A 22,826-nucleotide genomic window follows, 5' to 3' on the forward strand; every position below is an offset into this window, starting at 1 on the left:
TTGGGAAGGCGTCAAATTGAGACACTTCATTTACTTGTCGAAAATCTATACAGAAACGAGGGGTCCCATCAGCCTTTGGTACAATCACTATGGGGCTACTCCAGGGGCTCTGCGAGGGCTCGATGACCCCTAGTGCTAACATTTCTTGCACTAACTCATTTACCAGCCTTTTTTTTTCCTCTGACAGGCGATAGGGGCGAACTCTAACTATCCTGCCTGGACTGGTTATAATGTCGTGAGTTATTCCCCGAGTGCGCCCTGGAATGGATGAGAAAACATCAGAAAACCTATTAATGAGGGCCTGTACCTGCTGGGTTTGTGCAGTAGACAATTCCACCCCCACGTTTACCTTTTCTGCCTGCCCTAGGTCCGCTATCTGGGGACCTAACTCATCTTCTTGATACCTCTGTGCCACTAGAGCTAAGGTCTCTCTATCTTTCCAAGGTTTTAACAAATTCACATGATAGGTTTGCATGTGTTCTTTCTCGTCCCTAACTCTGTAATTTACGGGGCCTAATTTTTCTACAATCGTGGCAGGTCCTTTCCAATGCGCCAAAAATTTATGGGGATCTGAGGGCACAAGTATCAAGACCCTGTCTCCCACCATAAACTGACGCTCCTTGGCTTTTCGATCATAGTATACCTTTTGTTTTTTCTGGGCCCACTCAAGATTTTCTTTCCCCAATTTAGCAACTTTAGCCAGATTCTGCTTCAAACGGGACAGATAAGATATCACATCCATGCCCGTCTCTTCAGGTGGGTCCCAACCCTCCTTTACCACATCTAACAGACCCCTGGGAGCTCGTCCGTATAGCATCTCAAAGGGACTAACTCCCAAGGAGTCCTGTACCCTCTCGCGGGCAGCGAACAAAGCAAATGGGATAAAGAGGTCCCAATCCCTGATGTTATTTTCTAACCCTTTTTTAAGTAAGTGTTTCAGGGACTGGTTAAACCGTTCGACCATTCCATTGGCCTGAGGGTGATAAGCCGACGTCCTAATATGCCTAACCCCCAGGTCCTTCCAGAACCCCTCCATCTCCTTAGACAGGAAGTTACTTCCCCGGTCAGATAATACCTCTCTCGGGAAGCCTATGGCGCAGAATAACCCCATTAGTTCTTTCATCAGCACCTTAGACGTCGTTTTCCGTAGGGGAAAAGCCCATGGAAACCTGGTGGCAACGTCCATTACAACAAAAATAAAGTTGTACCCCCTAGGAGTCCTCTCTAGTGGCCCTACAATATCCATGGCTAGCCTCATGAGGGGTTCCTCCACTATCGGAATAGGAATCAGTGGAGCACGCTCTGGTTTACTTAGGGTCAACCTCTGACAGGTGGGACAGGACTTACAGAACTCTTCTATCTCCTGTCTCCATCCTGGCCAGAAGAACCTGCGTTGCACCTGTATCTGGGTAGCCTGAACCCCTTTATGACCAGCTAATGAGGAGTCATGGGCAGTCTGTAGAATGGCCCTCCTGAATCCCTTTGGAACCACCAACTGTTCCCTTTTTCCCCCCGAGTCCTTGGCACCCTTATCTTCCTTATAGAGGAGCCCCCTTATGACTCGCAATCCAGTCCGCCCTGATTGGAGTCCGGTGGCCTGACGCCATAACTCTTGTAAGGAAGGGTCCGTTTTTTGTTCGTTCCCAAACGTAGGGAAGGTACTAACAATCTCTTGAGGGAGGCTAGGAAACTCATTCCTCTGTTCGGCCTTCCTAAGCCCTTGTGCTCTCTGTTGCTGTTGCCTCCTCCTTTGTGCCCTTGAGGCTCTTGCCTGCTTATTAGTAGGCCTATTCACCACTCCCTCCTGAAAGGGGAATACATCTCCCAGCTCTGTCCCCGGAATTGCTGTAGGTAAACCCTGAGATCGAGTATTCACAAACCCCTGCTTGACACTCAAATATTCATTCAACCCAGACCAGTCCTGTCCCAAAATCAGGTCATAAGGGGCCCCTGGGACCAAAGCAACTACTATTGAGTACACCCTATCCTGGTGCAATAGTGTAGTTGGTCTAAGCGAATAATGCACACTATCACCATGTATGCACTTAATTACTACCTTCCCAACATTGGAGGATCCTTTTTCCCCTGGGAACACTTTTTTCCAGAACCCTACAGACATCATAGACTGATCGGCCCCAGTGTCGATCAGTGCTACCGTTTCCTGTCCGCCTACGGAGACTGTCGTAGTGCATGCGGTCCTTAGGCCTTGTCCAGGAATACCTATTTTGGTTTCCCTAGCATTGCACTTGGTTCTCCGGCTGGACAAGTTTACCGCCCCACAAAAACTCTGTGTATGCCCTGTCTTCCCACAGCTGTAACATTTCCTACCACCTTCCCGAGTGTTAGGCCTGGATACAGGAGCAGATAAATATTTGACAGGGGGTTTCCTACTCTCCTTCTTGCTTGAATCCCCAGGGTACTGCCTAGGTGTAGGTCCCTGCCTTATGCCCGGGCCCCTTCCTAAGAATTCACTAGCATCAAAATAGGCTTCCTCAACTCCCAGAATTGGCCCTAGCGTCGTGGAACTAAGGGAATCATCTGGAGCATCTATGCGTGTTGACTCTTCCCAGTTAAAATGTGTCAGTGTGTTAAGTCCTACCGGAGCTGGATCTGGAACACTAGGTAAGGCTTGACTTGCAGGTAGTGCTGTAGACTGCTGTAGTATCTGAGCAAAACTTTTCGCTCGCTCTTGCATGGTCACCATTAACTGTCCATATTGCAGCATCATAGCATCCTGGCGAGATTGCCACCGCGCCTCGTTGGTCCGCAAAATGCCTTCAAGTTCCTCAGTCTGTCTCCGGTCCTCCTCGGCCAGCGCTGCCAGCAACTGGGCTTGCTCCATAGTGCAGGCCTGAAAAGCAAACAAAAAGAAAAGGAACCCAAGTGTGGCCGCTTGGTAACCGTGTTCCTCCCTTTTACCAGACCCCCCAGCCTAGGTACTCTTACCGATAGAACTGGTGAGTCTGCGCCTTTGGTGTTTAGGCCTCCTTGGCCTCCAGTCGTTCTCCGCACGGCTTGCCCCCTCTGGAATTCGGGTCCCAAACTGGAACTGTGTCTGGCACTCCGGTCCACTGGAACTGGGTCCTGAATTGGAACTGGCCTCCGGAACTCTGGTCTGGTTCTCTCGGACTCCCAACTCCCACTGAGCTCCACGCAGTTCACCTCCAAAGGATATTCTGCAGTCTTTATCTTTGTTTCCGGCTTCCGGTTGGAAACTCCTCCTCCGAATAGGATTCAGGAAACTCCTCAGATAAAGTACTCAAAAAAAAACATATGCTTCTCAAAGCAAACAATTAGTCAATAGTCCAACAATCACCATCCAAACATCCAGGATACGTCAGTCCAAAAAAAAGAAAATGGTGAAGCAAAAGAAAATTATTTTTATTTATTTTTTTTTTTCAAATTGCAGTTCCTAAAGTGTCCTGCAGGAGGTGCAATATCCCACTCCTGATACCACTTATGTGGCCACCAGTATTACCCAGAGCAGGGCTCTGTAGGAAATTTGATGGCTACAAACAATAATGCAATCGCGTGTGACCCGGCCTGGAGTCACCCTGCAGGACTGGAGTTTATAGCAGCAATGAAAAATTCAATCAAACACAAATAAAGTTCCAACCATTATGGCTTGTCAGGTCAAAGTTCTTTTTACTTAATTCTGTAAGGCAGGTAAGTACTTTCTCAGACTTTACAACCTCAGTCAGGATTTCACACAGCCTTAATAACCAAAAAACACAAAACAAAAACAAACTGCCAAAAGAGAAAAAGGCAGGAAAATAAAGCCGCTCACAATACAGTGCAACTTTCTTTCTGTGTTTCATAAGGCCCACTTATCCCTGGGACCTCAGCTCAATACAGAGCTTACTCTGCCTGCTGAAAAGCAGGTATTTCACTTTATCAAAATACAGTTCAGCATTTAAGTTTTCCTCAATTTATAGTCCTTGCAGCAAATGAAGGAAAGCCTCTGGCAATCAGAATATGGTTGCCAGGAAAAGGAGAGAGTAACAGGTTTTGCCAAAAACAAAGGCCTTCAGAAAAGGCTTTCAAATTCCCTCCCAGAATGGAAGCAAAACCTCTCCCCACTCTCTCAAAGCTTTCTCACAAAAACAAGCATTCAAAAACGAAAAACACAGCACACAAACAGTTCCAAACCACACTCACTGTTTGTGGCTCAAAGTCAGGTTCAGCTGCATAGGTTCAGGCAAATTACTCTCACAGCCAGCACAAGACTCTTGGAAGTCCATAGGTTCTTCAAACAGGTAAGACAAATCCTCTGGCTGTTCAACCTCCATTGGTTCCATAGATTGGGGTTTGTTGTCCCTGTTTGGCTCGGCAGGGTTCCTAGGGAGGCAAGGCCCAAACTTCCTCCCTAACCGGCTTGCTGGTCTGAATGCTACTGCTGGCTTATCTACCTTTGGGGCGTGCCCTGCTCTAGGTGAGTCAGCAGTAGCCCAGGGTCCTCTAGAGCTCCCCTGGTGGTGAGTTGTACATAATTCACCCATCTCATCCCCAGATAAGTCAGGCTCCACCTGGTGGTCACTGACCCTGTTTCTCACAATACATTCCTGAGAGATCCTGGAATTTTTCTTCCGGGGTTTTATTGGAACTTTATCTTTTACCTTAGCCGGGACCTTGACAGGCCTTGTGTCTGTTTGGTCACACTAGTAGAGCATCACATAAGTGTTTTTGTTTTAAGTAGTCAGTTGGGTGGGCTAGTGAACCATAGAGAGGAGGAGCCAGGCCCATAGTCCATTCTAAATTACTACATTTATGGTGGACAGTGTGAGCCCATCAAAACCTTACAATACCGTTGTATAGGTGCCACCTACAGCCATAAGGGCTATTGAGGGTGATGGACAGGTGGGTATATTAGGTTTTAGGAAAGTTTTGCAGGGTTCACCATACATTAGAAGGGGTTATGGTGAGATATATTTCTGGCATTGTTTACGTGAAATTCACAGCAGTGCCTTCTATTGTGACCCAATGTTATGTTGACATATCTGTGTGGCCAGTCCATTAGAAGACATCTAAATGGACATTTTCAACTTAGATGGTTTTGTGGTCGAAAATGAAGTTAGACGCCCTGGTGGACAAGACATCCAATTAGATGATTTTCAAAAATAAATTGGACATTCAGCATTTTTGAAAATGGACACATCTGGAAGTCCAGTTTTGGACGTCTAGTGGGAAACATCCAAAGTTGGACCCGGTATCTGTCCAGCTTTTTCTGGAAATGATATCCTTCCCCATTTCCATTAAATGTTCAGTAATTCTCTTTCTCCGAAGACAATCAAATTTCTAAGAGAATACCTCACTTGTATAACCCCAGTTTTTAACAATGTTCAGCTCATATCTATTTATCTGAATTTGAGTCACATGTGCAATCTAAGGCAATAGAGAATTAAGAGACATGCTTAATGTCACAAGCAGCTAAACTGGGATTTAAAATGGGCTCCCCTTGTTTCCAGTCTACTACTGTAAACATTAGGCTACACCTTTTGTCATGTTAGTTCAACATGGTCCTGATTTTGCTAATACTAGCTCCAAAAGATTGACCACCATCCATTTTGCTTATTTTTTCATAACATTTTATATTTTCTATATTTCTAAAACAAATTCTTATGCTATTATTCTATTACTAGTTTTTTAGCCCGTTACATTAACAGGTGCTAGAATAGATGTGTAGACTTAGGCATTTCTTTTTTTCTGTCTCTCTTTCTTTCTGTCTCTTTCCCTGGCCCCCTGTCTGTCTTTCTTTCTGTCGCTCTTCCTTCCCCCTGTCTTTCTTTCTTTCTGTCTCTCTCCCCCTGTCTGTCTTTCTTTCTGTCTCTCTCCCTGGCCCCCTGTCTGTCTGTCTTCCCTCGGACAGCCACAGCGCCCACCCACCTACCAGTCTTGCGCTCCCAGCCGGGGCTTCTGAGTGCCGTTCCCCCAGCCAATCGTCAGCCGCCTTGGTCTCGGCCGCTCCGCGGCACTAGGCGGGCACAGCCAATGCCGCTGTCACGCCAACCTGAAGGGTTTATTTTATTTTTTTAATGAATTAGAACTTTTTCCTTTTAACTGGATGTCTCAGACTAATTATGTTCCATAAATATTTTAAAAAAATTAACATTAACACTGACATTGATATATTAAGATTGCTGAATCCAATGTACATTAGACTAATTTGTCTCCGAAATAAAACAGTTACAAAGAGCATAAAGAACTGTATAAGCTCAACCTACAGACAGAGAGTAATGACAGAGGACCAGGGACTCTCTACCTTACCCCTCCCCCTTGAAAGTCTGTGGCCCCCGTGAGCATACTTTCTGCTATCTGTAGATCCCTTCCATGCGGCACCATCATCATATAAAAGTATGACCTCTAGTGGTAACATCACAACATTACCGTTATAGGTTTTGGCGGCCAGCCCCAATGATCCTGGTAAGACTGGGCTTGCCATAGGAGGGGTTAGGGTGGGAGGCCTGCCTGGGGACAGGCTTTTTAATGGCTCTTTCTTTGGTCCTTTGGCTCCTGCTTTTTTTCTGCAGTCCTTTCATAAGTGTTGCCTTCTGTTGAGCCTTCTAATGGCCTCGCCTCCCACCCCCGGACAGCCACAGCGCCCGCCCACCTACCAGTCTCGCGCTCCCAGCCGGGGCTTCTGTACGCCATCGCCCCAGCCAATCGTCGGCCACCTTGGTCTGGGCCACTCCGCGATGCTAGGCAGGCTCAGCCCATGCTGCTGTCACGCCAACCCGCCGCCGAGCTGTCTCTCCTTCTCTGCCGGCGGGGACCGCTGGGGCCTGGGTGCAGCGGGGAAGGGCCGGGGCCGTCTGAATCCCGGGTCTGCTCTCCTTCCCCTAAGTCCCAGCCCCTCACTCTGCGCCATCTAGCGCATGCGCACTCTTGCCGCCACATCCTGACAGATCAGGGATCAGGGAACACGCGGCGAGAGTGCGCATGCGCGCGTAGCGTTTTATTATTATAGATTAGATTTTGCTTCATTAAATGCACATTATTAGTGCATCAGTCACATCACATTCAATGGAATGAATAATAAAATCATGCACATTAATGGTGTTGCTAATGCCATTAGTAAATCCATTAGTAATTAAGGAGGAAATTCTATAAGAGGCACCTAAATATGTGCCTAACTTTAGCTGGGTTTTACTAAATGGCACGAGAAGATTTTAGCGCAGGCTGGCGAGGTAAATGCTCCGATGCTCATAGGAACTCTGTGAACATCAGAGCATTTCGGGTCCATGCTAAAAACCTCTAGTAAAAGGAGCCCTTAATTAGTAAATTGGCTTCAATGATGAGCTATAACAAGCTCATAATTGAAGAAAATAAAATTTAATAGGGTGATAGGCCCCTATCTTCTTAGGCACAATTCTACAAAAGATAGGCACCTAGCTCCAAAGTATGCATTTTTAGAGACGGAGAAGGACTTAGGAGCCAATAGGCATGATTCTCTAAAGGACATAGGCACCTATAATATAGGCCTTTAAAACCGTGGCATACATTACAAGCACCTAAGTTTTAAGTTAGGAGCAATTTTGTAATAGGCACCTAAGCGGGGTTGACAAGAGATAGGCACCTATCATTTTAGATGCCATTTACAGAATTTTCCCCTAAATTATTCCTTTATTGAGGTAAATGATAATCTCTTCTTACAGCAAGGTTTTTGGTATAATAACATAGAAGCTTTTGTGAGTTACTCTGAAAAATGAAAAATGGTAATATGCTGGGAGGCAGGTAGAAATTTTGTTACCAAACAGTATTTCTGCTTTTCAAAGGCCTTACAAAATCTTAAATCAGCCTTCAAATGATCTTGTTTCATTAAGCTCTCATATGCCCCCTTGAATAGATTCATTACTTAGACATTTACAAGTAGGTCAGTAAAATGAATGTAACAAAAGGCACAAATAAATCATTCCCAAACAATATCTGAAACCACTTACATTTCTCTTTGAATGACTACATGATTGGACCTAGTTACACGTTTGGCAAAAGTATATAGTGATCAGAATAAGTTAACACACAAGTAGGGCATAACATACATACCAGGATTTGACTGTCCATCCATCAAATAGTAGAAGAGCTTTTCATGTTAATTCAGAGCTGTGGTAACTAGCTAGCCCACAATGGACAGAAGGTGGGTTCAAATGATCCCTGCTTCATAAGCAAAATGTTTGTGTTTCTCTGGGTGTGCAATGTAAGGGTAGCCAAAAAATAATGAGGGTTTCTCTGGGCATGGAAAAGAGAAACTTCTCTTTCAATAAAGCCCATTGTGTTGACTTACGACTGTAATTGGTTCCGACTGACAGGTCGTAAGTTGATCGGGACGTAAGTCAGCCTATGTTAGACTAAGGTAAGAATACTGTATTAGACTGAGTAATGATATTGTAATCATCTTAAAGTAATATTTTATCAACATTTTCTTACTTTCTAAGTCAAGCACAGCACAATCCCTTTGTGGTGAACATTCGTTGTGGCGCCTCCTCCTCTTTATATTATTACTGCTGCGTAGCGTGACTTGGGAGTGCAGAAGACTGGGGCTGCTAACAGCTGGCGGGGGAAACTGTAGTAAACGCGTTGTAAAGTTGAATAGTCGTAACTTGAATAGGTCGAAAGTCGACGAGTACCTGTATTGCATAATTTTGTTCCTGGTTTTAATTTCCTATAACTTCTGAATTGAGGGGTGGGGGGTGGGGCTGGGGTGGATATGAATTAACACAAATAAAAGATGTATAAACTAAAATCTAAGTCACACTGAATATAGTAGAGGGTGTGTGTAATCGTGGCTTACAGAGAAAAGAAGTCAAAGAATTACTGTACAACTGGATAAGACTTCTCAGTATGCAAATAAGCAAAATATATATCTGGCTTATAAAATAAGTAAAGTGTTCACATACACTCAGAATTGTGAAATTTGACCAAGAGCATTAGCTCCTAAAGCCAAACCCACCGCCCCATCACTGTGTATGACTTATTTTGAAAAAGAGCTTGAAAAGGACATACTAATTTTCTCATGGCAAAAGAGAGAAAGAAGTTCCCACTTAGTTTTCAACTGTGTCAGCAGGTCCCGACATGGATCATGTTTCGAAATTCTTTCTCAAGGGACCCAGAGGGTGATGTAAACTGCTCAAAATGCCAAGGAAATAAGAGTAGTGTGATACAGGCAAAACACTTTGTAATCTGTGAATTAAAATATAAAATGTCACTCACATGTGATTGCACAATAACCATGATTAAAGAGAAATTCTATAATACAACTCTTCAAAAAGCAACACGGGAAAAAGTTAGAGAGGGTACTATACATAACGTAACTTTGCTTCACTGCTTCATTCATATGACGGCTGTAGCGCTGCCGAGTGAACTGCTGGCTTAAATACCAAAGGTCAATGTGCTGGCATAGTCCCAAGAAATAAGGGTCTACGCACAGCTCAGCTGAGCCTGATCAAACTTCAGAGAGTGAATAGTAAGTGGATAGTAAACCCGGAACTGGACTTACCTGCCTGATCAAACTGTCAGAGAGTGAATAGTAAGTGGATAGTAAACCCGGAACTGGACTTACCTGCCTGATCAAACTGTCAGAGAGTGAATAGTAAGTGGATAGTAAACCCGGAACTGGACTTACCTGCCTGATCAAACTGTCAGAGAGTGAATAGTAAGTGGATAGTAAACCCGGAACTGGACTTACCTGCCTGATCAAACTGTCAGAGAGTGAATAGTAAGTGGATAGTAAACCCGGAACTGGACTTACCTGCCTGATCAAACTGTCAGAGAGTGAATAGTAAGTGGATAGTAAACCCGGAACTGGACTTACCTGCCTGATCAAACTGTCAGAGAGTGAATAGTAAGTGAATAGTAATACCCGGAAACGGACTTAACTACAACAGAGCTACAAAAAAGCTTGCCATTCTATTTCACTATTCAAGCCTTAAGGATTAGACATTGTTCCATAGACCATAAGGTACGGGAAAGATCCCCTCCTCATGAGAGTTTGGGGGCTTCTACTACTGAAAAAAGGAAATCTGCAATGATATGTTGCTTGTCCACCCAATATTGCACTAAAGGTGCTTTCAATTTTTTGCTGCGGAACTTATTTAGATGTTCAGCAATCCTGAGTTTGATATTGCAGGTCGTCTGACCAATATAGACTAACAGGCAGGGACATTGGACTATGTATACAACCCTCTGGGTCTCACAATTGGTGGACATATGGAGAGCTTTCTTTTTAACCCCAATTCGGCAATGAGAGCTGAGACAGTGTAGTGCTGTATTGACAAAATTTGCAATGACCACATGGTTGGTGTCCACTATAACTAATGGGTTCCCCTGTAGGCATAAATTGAGATCGCACTAACTGTTGTTTTAAATTGTGTCTCTTAGAAAACGCAAATCTGGGCAAATTTTGAAACTCGGGATGATATTGCATAATGCTCCAATATTGTTTAATAATTCGCTTGATTTTAAATGCATAATTGGAGTGGGGTAATACACACACTATAGAAGACTCAGATGTTTGACTTTGTGAATGTAGGAGAATGCCCCGGGTGCTGTTAAGAGCTCTTTTGTATTCTTTCTTAATAACAGTACTAGGGCATCCTCGTTCTAGAAATCTTTTTGTCATGATCAGAGGCAGTGACAAAATTAGTCATGGACACTGTTCAGGCAATTAGGCCTGACGGGCCGCCGCGGGAGCGGACCGCTGGGTAGGATGGACCTCTGGTCTGACTCAGCGGAGGCAACTTCTTATGTTCTTATGTCCTGGGACTTAATGACAAAATCTTCTTGAGTAGAACACAGTCTTTTGAGTCTGAAAAATTGCCCTGTTGGAATGTTATCCCTCAAGTGTTTAGGATGGAAACTATCATAACTCAACAAATTGTTATGGTCGGTTTGTTTCCTGTATATTGTAGTGGTGAAGGAACCCTTGGAAATAACTATAGTTAGGTCTAAGTTGAGCACTTGAACAGTATGTCCTTTTCAAGCTCTTTTTCAAAATAAGTCATACACAGTGATGGGGCGGTGGGTTTGGCTATAGGAGCTAACGCTCTTGGTCAAATTTCACAATTCTGAGTGTATGTGAACACTTTACTTATTTTATAAGCCAGATATATATTTTGCTTATTTGCATACTGAGAAGGCTTATCCAGTTATAAACTAAAATCTAGCCAAAAAGATTTATAGGACTTGTGGTCAGAGGTTCCAGTGGCTCTCTGTGTGCCACATTTTGTTTGCACAGGGTTTCAAGGGTGCAGATTTCATATTCTATTGAGAATTTGCAAGCTTAGGGCTATTTCAAAATTGTACTAGCAAACAAATTGACAGGTTTTATGCATTTTCTTGTACTCAGACTTAAATCTCGCTCTGTGAAATATCATCAAAATCTGTATCATGCCCTACTTTCAAGAGAAATCATTCAAACCTAAATATTAATTTGATTATTTTGCAGTGGCTTTCCTAAACCTACATAGCTACAGCCTTTAAACAGTTAAGACTGCAGGATGAGAATATTAAAAGCAAAATTATCCAACCATAGAATTTAAGGACACTTTTTTCTCAAGCAGAAGTCTGAACTACATGTGTCCAACACAGTAGATTGCAAATACGTTTGTTTCTTTCAAACAAATGTGGTTCCCTAATTCTAAGAGTGCCATCTAGGGGTCAAGTCTAGAAACTAGGTCAGTGGTCTTCACTAATTTTCAAGTCGGAGCCACTTTGACCCCAAATGAGCTGAAGGAGAACCACAAAATATCTTCCCAGGCAAGACTGAAACGCCGCTGTCCAGTGTGTGTCAATGACATCTGTCCCACCAGCCTGCCTTCAAACTATTTATTAAGGGTATCTTAAAGGAGGAAGGCGTTTTAATAAGCATTCTCTTCATCTTTTGAGAAATGCCTTGTCCTTTGTTGAATAATATCCCTGAACGTAATTCAGTAATTGTCCTTCAGACAGGCAGATTTTTGTCCCATGAGCTTGGGTAGAGAGGCAAAGAGTAATAAAAAAAACAAATTAGACTGATGATGAGGACCACCATAGAGACCTTCAGAAGCAGCCATAGGCATCTGGGCTTTGCACTGAAGAATACTGAACTAGGTGCTAATGTTTACTAGTTGGACCACTCAAATGGAATAAATTGGCAGTAGAAAATAGACTGATGTAGAATTATTGTGGCTTTAGGAAACAGATGAAGAAAACTTTATTTGGTCAGGCTTTTAATCACTGAAATTGCTTTCTGTAGATGATGGAAGACCTATTGTAAGTCTTAGCAGATAAATTGACTATCTTTGTGGGGTTTAGAATTATTTTATTATTTGAGTTTAGTGTAATTATTTGCTTTGTTTTTTAATCTTTATTTTATGTATGATATTTTTTGTATGTATCTAGTACTGAGAATAGTTTCAGGATATAAATATTTTTAAATATAAAACTATAGAGGAAATTCTATAAATGATGCTAAAAAAGAATTGGCACTAAGCACAATTCCCATGCAAATACGGTTCTTTCCGATTATTAATCCCCAAATACATTACTCTGCATTTCTTTGCATTGAATTTTAGTTGCCAGGCATTAGACATCCATGGAAAATCAGGGGCGGGAAATTGCACGGCGACACCAGGAAATACTTTTTCACTGAAAGAGTGGTTGATCGCTGGAATAAACTTCCACTTCAGGTGATCGAAGCAAGCAGCGTGCCTGATTTTAAGAAGAAATGGGATCGTCACGTGGGATCTCTGCACAGAGTTAAATAGGGGAGGGTCGTTAGGGTGGGCAGACTAGATGGGCCGCGGCCCTTATCTGCCGTCTTTTTCTATGTTTCTGTGTTAGACCATTCCTCTAACTTTTGCAGATCCTTTTTCCACTCCCTCTTCGGTGTCTACTCTGTTACAAATCTTGGTATCATCTGCAAAAAGGCACACTTTTCTTTCTAACCTTTGAGCAATGTCACTCACAAACATATTGAACAGGATCGGCCCCAGCACCAAACCCTGAGGGACTCCACTACTCACCTTTTCTTCCTCCGAGCGACTTCCATTAATCACCACCCTATGGCGTCTGTCCGACAGCCAGTGTAATATTCTTGTTTAGCAAGCGAGAGGGCAAACTGAAAGGATGTCAAGAAGAATTTGAGAGTATGAGGTTAGCACGTGTATGGAATTTAAGCCAAAGACACTCAGCAGATCGGGCCAGGATCGCAGGTAGTGGATGTTAGGGGACAGCCAGGATGTGAAATGGGATGAGTGAAGGTATCTAGGAGAGAATGGTGTTATAGGAGAAGATGGCTTCATTGATAGACTTGTATGATATAGAAGTTGAAGGGAGGGATGAAACAGTGGGGAAGAGGGTATCAGGATCAACAGACTGAAGGTTTCTAAACATATAGGTAGTGATTGGATGGGTCTGAAGGGGAGGGTGATGAGTTGTGAAAGTCAGAGAGGGGAAGAGTTGAGGTACAGAATTTGGAGGTAGAGCAGTTGGAGGAGAAGACAAAGTCAAGGCAGAGGCCATTCTTGTGCATAGCCTAGTGGCAACTTTTTTTCCAGGAGAAAATCTAAGTCTTGTGAGTGAGAATTTCCGTTTAAACAAAGACATGGTTGTTAACTTAGTTCAAGTATCAGCATTTTAAGCTAGTCCTGGATTTTTGACAACCCTATTTTGATGCGTTATTGGAATGACAGCACTATGCATGTGTTTTCCCTGCTTTTTTGTGAGGGCAAAGAGTAGCGAAGTTATATTAGGGTGAGGAGAGCAACCGAATTCAGTACCAACATCTGGAGCATTGTAGTTTTCACAAACTACATCTATGGACAACAATGATTTCAATAGATTGAATCAGGCTGCAAGTACCACACTGCACTGGAAATATAATTTAAACACCAGGGCTGGTCTAAAATGTCCCTTTTTTAACTGGGTAAGTTGGCAGCTCAGCAAAAGTGATCAGTTGACTTGATGTCATAAAGGATAGGATGAGCTTAAGGAATAAAATGGAAAATGAAATGGGAGTACTCTCATTTCTTCCATGATATGTGTAAAGGTGAGCTGGTGTGGTGTATTTAGATTTTCAGAACGCTTTTGACAAAGTCCCTCATGAGATACTCTTGAGAAAATTAAAAACCCATGGGATGGAAGACAATGCCCTGTTGTGGATCTAGAACTGGTTTAAAGAGAGAAGACACAAGTAGGATAAAATGGTCATTTCTCTCAATGGAGGAAGATGTTTTTTTAAAATATATTCATAAAGGGACAAGTGGTTTTTAAAACATATATATTTATAAATGATCTGGAAATGGGAATGATGAGAGAGGTAATTAAATTTCTAGCTGATACAAAACTTTTCCAAATTGGTTTTTTTAAAAAAAATCTTTATTTAAAGAGGGTTGCCCAATTCCTCCTGCCTGAAGCCACTGCAATCCCCCCCCCCCCCCCCGAATGTTCCCCGGCAGGAGAGATGCCCAATCTCTCCTGCCATGATTACCCGAACCCTCCACGAATGTTCCCTGGCAGGAGAGATGCCCAATCTCTACTGCCGTGATGGCCCGAACCCTCCCTGAATGTTCCCCGGCAGGAGCTATGCCAAATCTTTCCTGCCGTGATCACCCAAACTGTCCCTGAATGTTCCCCGGCAGGAAGGATGCTCAATCTCTCCTGTCGCAATTGCTTGAACCCTCTCCAAATGTTCCCTGGCAGGAGGGATGCCCAATCCCTCCTGCCAGACAACTCCCCAAACCCCCCATGTGATTGAAATCTTCACCGGCAGGAGGGATGCCCAATTCCTCCTCTTGGACACCCCCCCCCCCCAAATCCCTCATGATTAAACTCTTCACTAACAGAAGGAATACCCAATCCCTCAGGTCGGACAACCCACCCGAACCCATTCTGGACCACCCAGCCCACCCACCACCACCAGGACCCCCTAATCCCATCCAACCCCCCAACCCCCTTTCTAACCTTTGAGTGATAGCCATTCAGCAGGCTTGCCTTCCTCTGAATAGAAGGCCTGCCACTTCCCGGTGCATTATGGGATGGAGGGGCCTAGGATCTGATTGATCCAGGTGCCTAATGTCCTGCACATAGGAGGGACCTTAGTCACCTGGGCCAACCGGAATCTTAAGTTGGCCCATGTGCCTAAGGTCCTGCCCATAGCAGGGGCCTTAGGGGGGATCCTAGTGGGGGGAATCTGGGGGGGGTGGGCTGGGTGGTCCGGCAGGGGTTCGGCAGCCGCAATGAGCTTAGCGGCTCAATTCGGAACGTATACCTATCTTGACTTGGTCTAAGTCTAAGTTCCGGCTGCCAACCTGTCAAACTTTTTTGATTATGGCTGCCAGACAACTAAGTCTAGGTCAGCCCACCTCCCACCCAATCCACTCCTCCAAGAATGGCCCTTTTTTGTTCTGGGCGTATAGAGGCTGGGTAAAGGCCTAAGCTGGTTTTAGATACATTTAAAACCAGTTTTGATTATCGGTACTTGGACGACCTGTCTTTTTGATTGTCCATGTACTGATTTAGACCGGTTTTTAGATTTTTTTCTTAATTTTTTTTATTATGGGCCCCAAAAGGACCATTTTGGTATACAGACAAACAGTAAGTTTAGGATGGGTTTTGGAGGGCTCACCATACAATATAAACAGGTTATAGTGACATATGTACCTAGGACTTTTTAATGTGACCTTACTGCAGTATCCTTTAAAGTGACCTTGCGCTCTGCTCTGCTTGCTGCTTGGATGCCCTAATGACTTGTTTTTGTGCATTTTTCATTTGGATATTTTTATATTCAAAAATGGCCCAAAAAAGATAGATGCACTAATAGGCCAAAAAATCTAGATAGGTAATTTTAAAAAGATAGACGTCTTGCAGTTTTGAAAATGGACATTTTCTCTACTGGATTTCTGAATGTCTTTCCCAAAATGTCCAAACTCAGATTTAGACATCCTATTGAAAATGCCCCTCTATGTGTAAATAATGAACAGCACTATTTTATTTTATTGTGTAATCTCTAACTTCTTTATTCTTCTTTGGGTTTATAACTCACTCAGAACCTGTCCCAGTTATGGTACCACAAGCCTTGATGTGGACTTCTTCATATTTAATTCCCAAGAGATCGGTCTAGAGAGCTGGAATCAATTGCTGTTCTTTAGGAGAAGGCTAAAATCATGATTACCTACCCAAGCTTATAGTTATCAAAACTAATATTTATATCTGTTTTTGTTGGTTTGTTTTTATTCTATGACTTTTATAATTTTATTTGTATTTGTAAACCATTTTGAATGGATTAATTTTTTATAAAAATGGTATAAAATTACATAAATATAGATAATCATAGTACAGCCATCACTGCAGCAATCTACCAGCTGAATGGTATGATTATTTCCTCTGGAACATAGTACTGAAGCACTAATTACAACTCTGACCCCTGGCAAGAATCAGAACCCTCACCCCATGAAAGTATGAAAACCTGCCATCACAACAAGAGTTGCTGCCCATGCCAGTCTTGCCAGGAAAATGTCCCACATGGCAGTTTGCTGATCTGTCATTGAATCATTAGGCTCAAGCCTACATTAAAAAGGAAACATTATATCCTTTAACTGTCTAGAAAATTAGTGCTAAGCCATTCAAGCGGTTGTTTCAAAGAAATCTCTCTTATAGTTTCAGGAATGGGGCCGCCGTTACTCTCCACACTGTGGGTCTTCCTGACGCTAATATCTGGTGAGTATATTAATATGAAACTATTGTGTGGTCTAGAGCAGTGGTTCTTAAACCTGTCCTGGGGGACCTCTAGTCTGTCGGGTTTTCAAGATATCTCTAATGAATATGCATGAAGCAGATTTCAATATAATAGAAGTGACAGGCATGCAAATCTGCCTCATGCCTGTCACCTCTATTATATTGAGGTGACAGGCATGAGGACTAAGGACACGGGAAGGAGGCACTGGGGGCATCTTGAAAACTCGACTGGCTGGGGGTCCTTCAGGACAGGCTTAAGAACCACTGATCTAGATTATTTTGATATAGTTCTCAGTACCTGCAGAGGTTAATATTTAAATATCAACTGAATGGATGAAATAATGTGAGAAGAAAGACATACACTAATGACCAGGAGAGATTTGGAGCAACAAGATAGAGCAGAGATGATCTGGTACTAATGTATAGGATTGCTATTGGGCAGTGGCAAACCTAGCATATGTGACACCCGGGGCCCATCATTTATTGACACCTCCCCCCCATTTGTATGAAAAACATGATTTTTAGTAACAAGCCACACGTCACACATGAGTACCTAAGAAAAGGCAGCATCTTTTATACTGCAGTGAGCAGTAAAACATCAATACACCCATTGTAAAACTAAACAAGCCAGACTAGTACAAATCAATCCTGCAGTCAATCCTAACAAAAAAACCATGTCTTTCGAACACACAGAACACAGAAAACACTTTCGCCTAGTATGGAATATGTAATCACAAATTAACCCTCCCTCTTTTACAAAACTGTAGTGTAGATTTTAGCCACAGTGGTAACAGCTCTGACGCTCATAGAATTCTGAGCATCAGAGCTGGTGCCACCACGGCTGGCGCTAAAAAATGCTCCACAGTTTTGTAAAAGGGGGATAAAATAGAAATACTTAGCAAAGGTTAAATTGAACCAGTAAGAAGCTGGACTCTGCATACAGTGCACCACAGAAACAGTGACACATGTCTCCTAAAGCAATAAATAAATAAAAAAAAATTCTACCTTTGTCTTCTGTGGTTTCTGCTTTCCTCATCTTCTTGTAACTCTCTTCCTTCCATTCACTGTCTGCATTCTCTCTTCCCCTATATGGCATCTTCTCTCCTTCTATGCCCCTTCCAGAAACTGTATGCCTCCCCCTTCCATCTCTCTTTTCACCCCAGTTGGTCTTGCATCTCTCTCCTCTCCTTCCCTCTCCCACACCTCTCCTCTGCAATCCCTTTCCTTTTTTTCCCTCATTTTCCTTTTCAATTTATTTTCTGCATCTGTCTAGATTACGTTCTTACTACCCTCTCATCAATGTCCTTTTTTACTGTCTACCTAAAGCTTGCCCTCAACCCCCCCAGTGTTTCCCTAACTCAATCCTTTTCTCCCCAACATGTGCCCTCCTTTTATTTATCCCCTCCTTCCATCATGTACCCTCTTTCTCCAACCCTTCCATCTAGTACCTTTTCCTCTCTCTGTCCACTTCTATTCAGTGTCTGCTTCCCTCTTTCTCTCCTCCCATTTCCTTCCTGCATTTGCTCCCTTATCTCTCCCATCTGCACTTCCATCCAGCATAGGTTCCCCACTACCATCCAATGTCTGCCCTTTCTCTCGCCATCCATCCCTTTTCAATCAGCATCTGCCACATTTCTTTCTCTCCACCACTCTTCCATTCTTTTAAAACCATTACAAATTGTTTCATCAGGCCTAGCTTTTTATGTAGTGGTGGCCGTATGATTCTATCTCATGCTACCAAAGGTTCATTAATTACATTTTGTCCTCCAACCACCATATCTTCCCTCGGAGGCCAATCTTTTTTTGTCCAATGTTCATGTTTGACTCTATTATCCTAAAGGCATAAATTCAACCATATCTAAGATACTAGAGCTTATGCAGTCTATCCAATGCAATTTTCTAAACCAGCACCACAAATAATCCCACAAACAAGTCAAAAAGCCAAGGCACCAATAATTTTGTTGTTGTTGTTGGCCTGTGTAATGTATCCTGGAATAGGTGCAGCGTGCCGAAGAATAGTAAGTAAAGCCTTTGACCTAGGATGTAACCCCATCACACATCTACTAAGTTAGGATCCATAAGGAATTCCTTTAGGGCTCTCCTCTCCCTTTTACAGCACCCCCAGAATTATCCACGTGGGGTGTACAAATGAGGTTTGCGGTCCCCACCCACAATCAGGGAATCTTCTTTCAATTGCAATAGACAAGGATCCAAAGTGTGAAGGAACTCCCCTTGCTTATCATTAGGAGCATAAATATTCACTAGGGTCAGTTTCTCACCATTAATGTTCACCACCAGTAGAAAATGCCTGCCTTGTGGGTCCTACACTATCCCATGAACTTCCACAACAAGCCCAGATGTTCTAGGCTCTACCACACATTCAATCCCTTCTTTTTGCAACAGAGACTTTATCTTCCATCAGCAAGGTGACACTTTTATTTACACCATTGAGCATCCCAAAAGGAAATGTCTACTGATAGTAAGCATTAGCCTTAGTCAATGCTAGGTCTTCAAACAATTCCAGAAAACATCCGTTCCATATATCATGCATTAATCAATCTATAAATACATAATGATGGCTTAGTAAAAATCAGTCAAAAAATAAATATGAATAATGAAGTGAAAAAGTGCAAAGTGTGGTGATTCATTCAGTCAGTCAATCTAAAGTGAAAAAACACTACAACCATAGGATCTTCAGAATGTCAGCCGACATATGGTCGTAGTGTTTTTTCACTTTAGATTGACTGACTGAATGAATGAATCACCACACTTTGCACTTTATTACTTTATTATTCTTATGCATTAATCAAAACACATTTCATTTCAGGCACCTATTACGGGCCTAGGGAGGTGCATAGGGCTGCCTAGGCCCACCTAAGGTAACCTAAGGTTACTTCTGGGTGAAGCCACGCCCATGCCATAGAAACATAGAAGATGAAACATAGAAGATGACGGCAGAAAAGGGCTACAGCCCATCAAGTCTGCCCACTCTGCTTACCCACCCCCTGTCTATGCCCTAATGACCCAATTTCCTTATCTTGACCCTCGTAGGGATCCCACATGGGTATCCCATTTATTCTTAAAATCTGGCACGCTGTCTGCCTCGATCACCTGCACTGGAAGCTTGTTCCAATGATCAATGATAGTATGACACAGGACCTTCGTACATTGGAAAACTGGTCCTCGACATGGCAGCTAGGCTTCAATGCTATGAAATGTAAGGTCATGCACCTCGGTAGCAGAAATCCGTGCAGAACTTACACCCTAAATGGAGAAACATTAGCCACGACCTCAGCAGAACGAGATTTGGGAGTAATCATCAGTGCAGACATGAAGGCTGCCAAGCAGGTAGAGAAGGCCACATCCAAGGCAAGACAAATGATGGGATGTATCAAAAGAAGTTTCGTCAGTCGGAAACCAGAAGTCATAATGCCGCTGTACAGGACCATGGTGAGACCTCATCTGGAGTACTGTGTGCAGTTCTGGAGGCCACATTACCGTAAAGACGTGATTAGAATCGAATCGGTTCAGCGGATGGCCACTAGGATGATCTTGGGGTTCAAGGGTCTCTCATACGAAGAGAGACTGAGCAGACTGCGGCTCTACACTCTAGAGGAACGCAGGGAGAGAGGGGACATGATTGAGACATTTAAATACATCACAGGACGGGTCGAGGTGGAAGATGTCTTCCTCTTGCCCAGGGGACCCTCGACCACAAGAGGGCATCCGCTTAAACTCAGAGGAGGAAAGTTTAATAGTGACACCAGGAAGTATTTTTTCACGGAAAGGGTGGTAGATCACTGGAATAAGCTTCCGGTGCAGGTGGTCGAGGCCACCGGCGTGCTTGACTTTAAAAGTAAATGGGACATGTATGTGGGATCCCTACATAGCACGAATCACTAGCATCTAGACTTATCGGGGAGGGTCAGTAGAGTGGGCAGACTTGATGGGCTATAGCCCTTTTCTGCCGTCATCTTTCTATGTTTCTATGTTTCTATGTTTCTAACCACTCTCTCTATGAAGAAATACTTTCTGGTGTCGCCATGAAATTTTCCGCCCCTGAGTTTGAGCGGGTGCCCTCTTGTGGCCGAGGGTCCCTTGAGAAAGAAAATATCATCTTCCACTTCGACACGTCCCGTGAGGTACTTAAATGTTTCGATCATGTCTCCCCTCTCCCTACGTTCCTCAAGAGTGTAGAGCTGCAATTTGTTCAGTCTCTCTTCGTACGAGAGACCCTTGAGCCCCGAGATCATCCTGGTGGCCGTCCGTTGAACCGATTCAATTCTGTGCACATCTTTACTGTAATGTGGCCTCCTGAATTGCACACAGTACTCCAGATGAGGTCTCACCATGGCCCTGTACAACGGCATTATGACTTCAGGCTTTCGGCTGACGAAACTTCTATTGATACAACCCAATATCTGCCTTGCCTTAGATGAAGCCTTCTCCACTTGATTGGCAGTTTTCATGTCTACACTGATGATTACTCCTAAATCTCGTTCTGCTGAAGTCCTAGTTAAAGTTTCTCCGTTCAAGAAGTACGTCCTGCATGGATTTCCGCTTCCGAGGTGCATGACCTTACATTTCTTAGCATTGAAGCCTAGCTGCCAGGTTGAGGACCAACTTTCCAATGTAAGCAGGTCCTGCGCCATATAATTCTGTAAATTGCATCCATTTACTATATTACATAGTTTGGCATCATCGGCGAATAGTGTTATTTTACCTTGAAGCCCTTGAGTCAGATCCCCTATGAATATGTTGAAAAGGAGTGGACCCAGGACCGAGCCCTGCGGCACTCCATTGGTCGCCTCCGATGTTTTAGAGAGGGTACCATTAACCACCACCCTCTGAAGTCTGCCACTCAGCCAATCATTGACCCATGCAGTTAGTGTCTCTCCTAACCCCATCGATTCCATCTTGCTTAGCAGCCTGCGGTGTGGGACACTGTCAAAAGCTTTACTGAAGTCCAGGTACACGACGTCCAAAGACTCTCCCAAGTCCAACTTTCTTGTTACCCAGTCAAAGAAGCTGATGAGATTGGATTGGCAGGACCTACCCTTGGTGAATCCATGCTGACTGGGATCCCGAAGATTCCCTTCATTCAAGATCGTGTCCATTTCCCATTTTAATGGAGTTCTTTTAATTTTATACTAACTTATTAGTAAATTTTGTAAACTGCCTTGGCCTTTTACTTGAAACGACAGTATATCACGTTTTAAATAAACAAACCTTTCTCAATAGCTTCTTCCACCAGGGTTCTCTTCTCTCACACAACATTGCCCAGCAACACTGTCTAAGCCTCTCCCTCCTCTGAATGGCATTGCCCTGTAACAATGTTCCAAGCAGTGTTTCTTGATGCAGTAACAGTTATCATGGTGGTTTGACACTTAGAGGCATATTCTATAAATGGCGTCCCAATTGTAGGCAGCTTACTGCTGCCTAACCAGCCAATCAGGACACACGGTTAAAAAAAAAAAAAAATTCTGAGGTATGCCGCCTACATTGTCAGGAAAAGCTTCTCCGTACTCTGGAAGCTACGCACCATAAAAAAATACTTCGACGACACTTCTTTCCGCCTTCTTGTACAATCTTCCATCCTCAGCATTCTTGACTACTGCAACATCATTTACCTTAACGCCACGAAGAAAACCACCAGGAGACTAAAAATAATCCAAAATACCGCTGTGCGTCTCATCTTCGGCCTAAAGAAATGGGAACACGTCACCCCCTTTTACCACCAACTTCACTGGCTGCCATTTGAATCTAGAGTTATTTTTAAATTCGCTTGCTTCTGCTACAAATCGGTTAATGGTTCTTCTCCAAGTTACATCAATCCTCATTTTAACCGGTACTACACAAACAAGAAATCCCGTAGAATTCAGCTGTTTGCCTTCCCCTCGCTAAAACTTTGTCACCTCAAAAGATTCCTAGACAAAACCTTCGTCTTCCAAGCCGCCAAGCTGAACTCATGGCTTGCCCAAATGATTCTAGAGGCCCCCACTTACCTCGGCTTCAGAAAATCACTTAAAACTTACCTTTTTAGTGAACATGACCCCTAAGGAACCCCCAATCTTCATTACTCTTCGCCCCCCCCCCCCAATTTGCCCCTTGCTCTTACC

The 22,826-nt window shown here is 43.4% G+C and overlaps 1 protein-coding gene across 1 annotated transcript in view; it reads left to right on the forward strand.

The window, feature by feature from the left end:
- The first annotated feature begins 16,633 nt into the window (after window positions 1-16,633).
- LOC117368880 overlaps window positions 16,634-22,826 on the forward strand; it is a 499,867-nt gene continuing 493,674 nt past the window's right edge. The window contains exon 1 of the mRNA XM_033962624.1: window positions 16,634-16,689. Within this exon, the coding sequence (XP_033818515.1) occupies window positions 16,638-16,689 (52 nt within the window). The 5' untranslated portion in view covers window positions 16,634-16,637. The remainder of the gene's footprint in view (window positions 16,690-22,826) is intronic.

The sequence above is a fragment of the Geotrypetes seraphini genome, chromosome 11, assembly GCF_902459505.1.
Source record: "Geotrypetes seraphini chromosome 11, aGeoSer1.1, whole genome shotgun sequence".
Taxonomy (NCBI): Eukaryota; Metazoa; Chordata; class Amphibia; order Gymnophiona; family Dermophiidae; genus Geotrypetes; species Geotrypetes seraphini.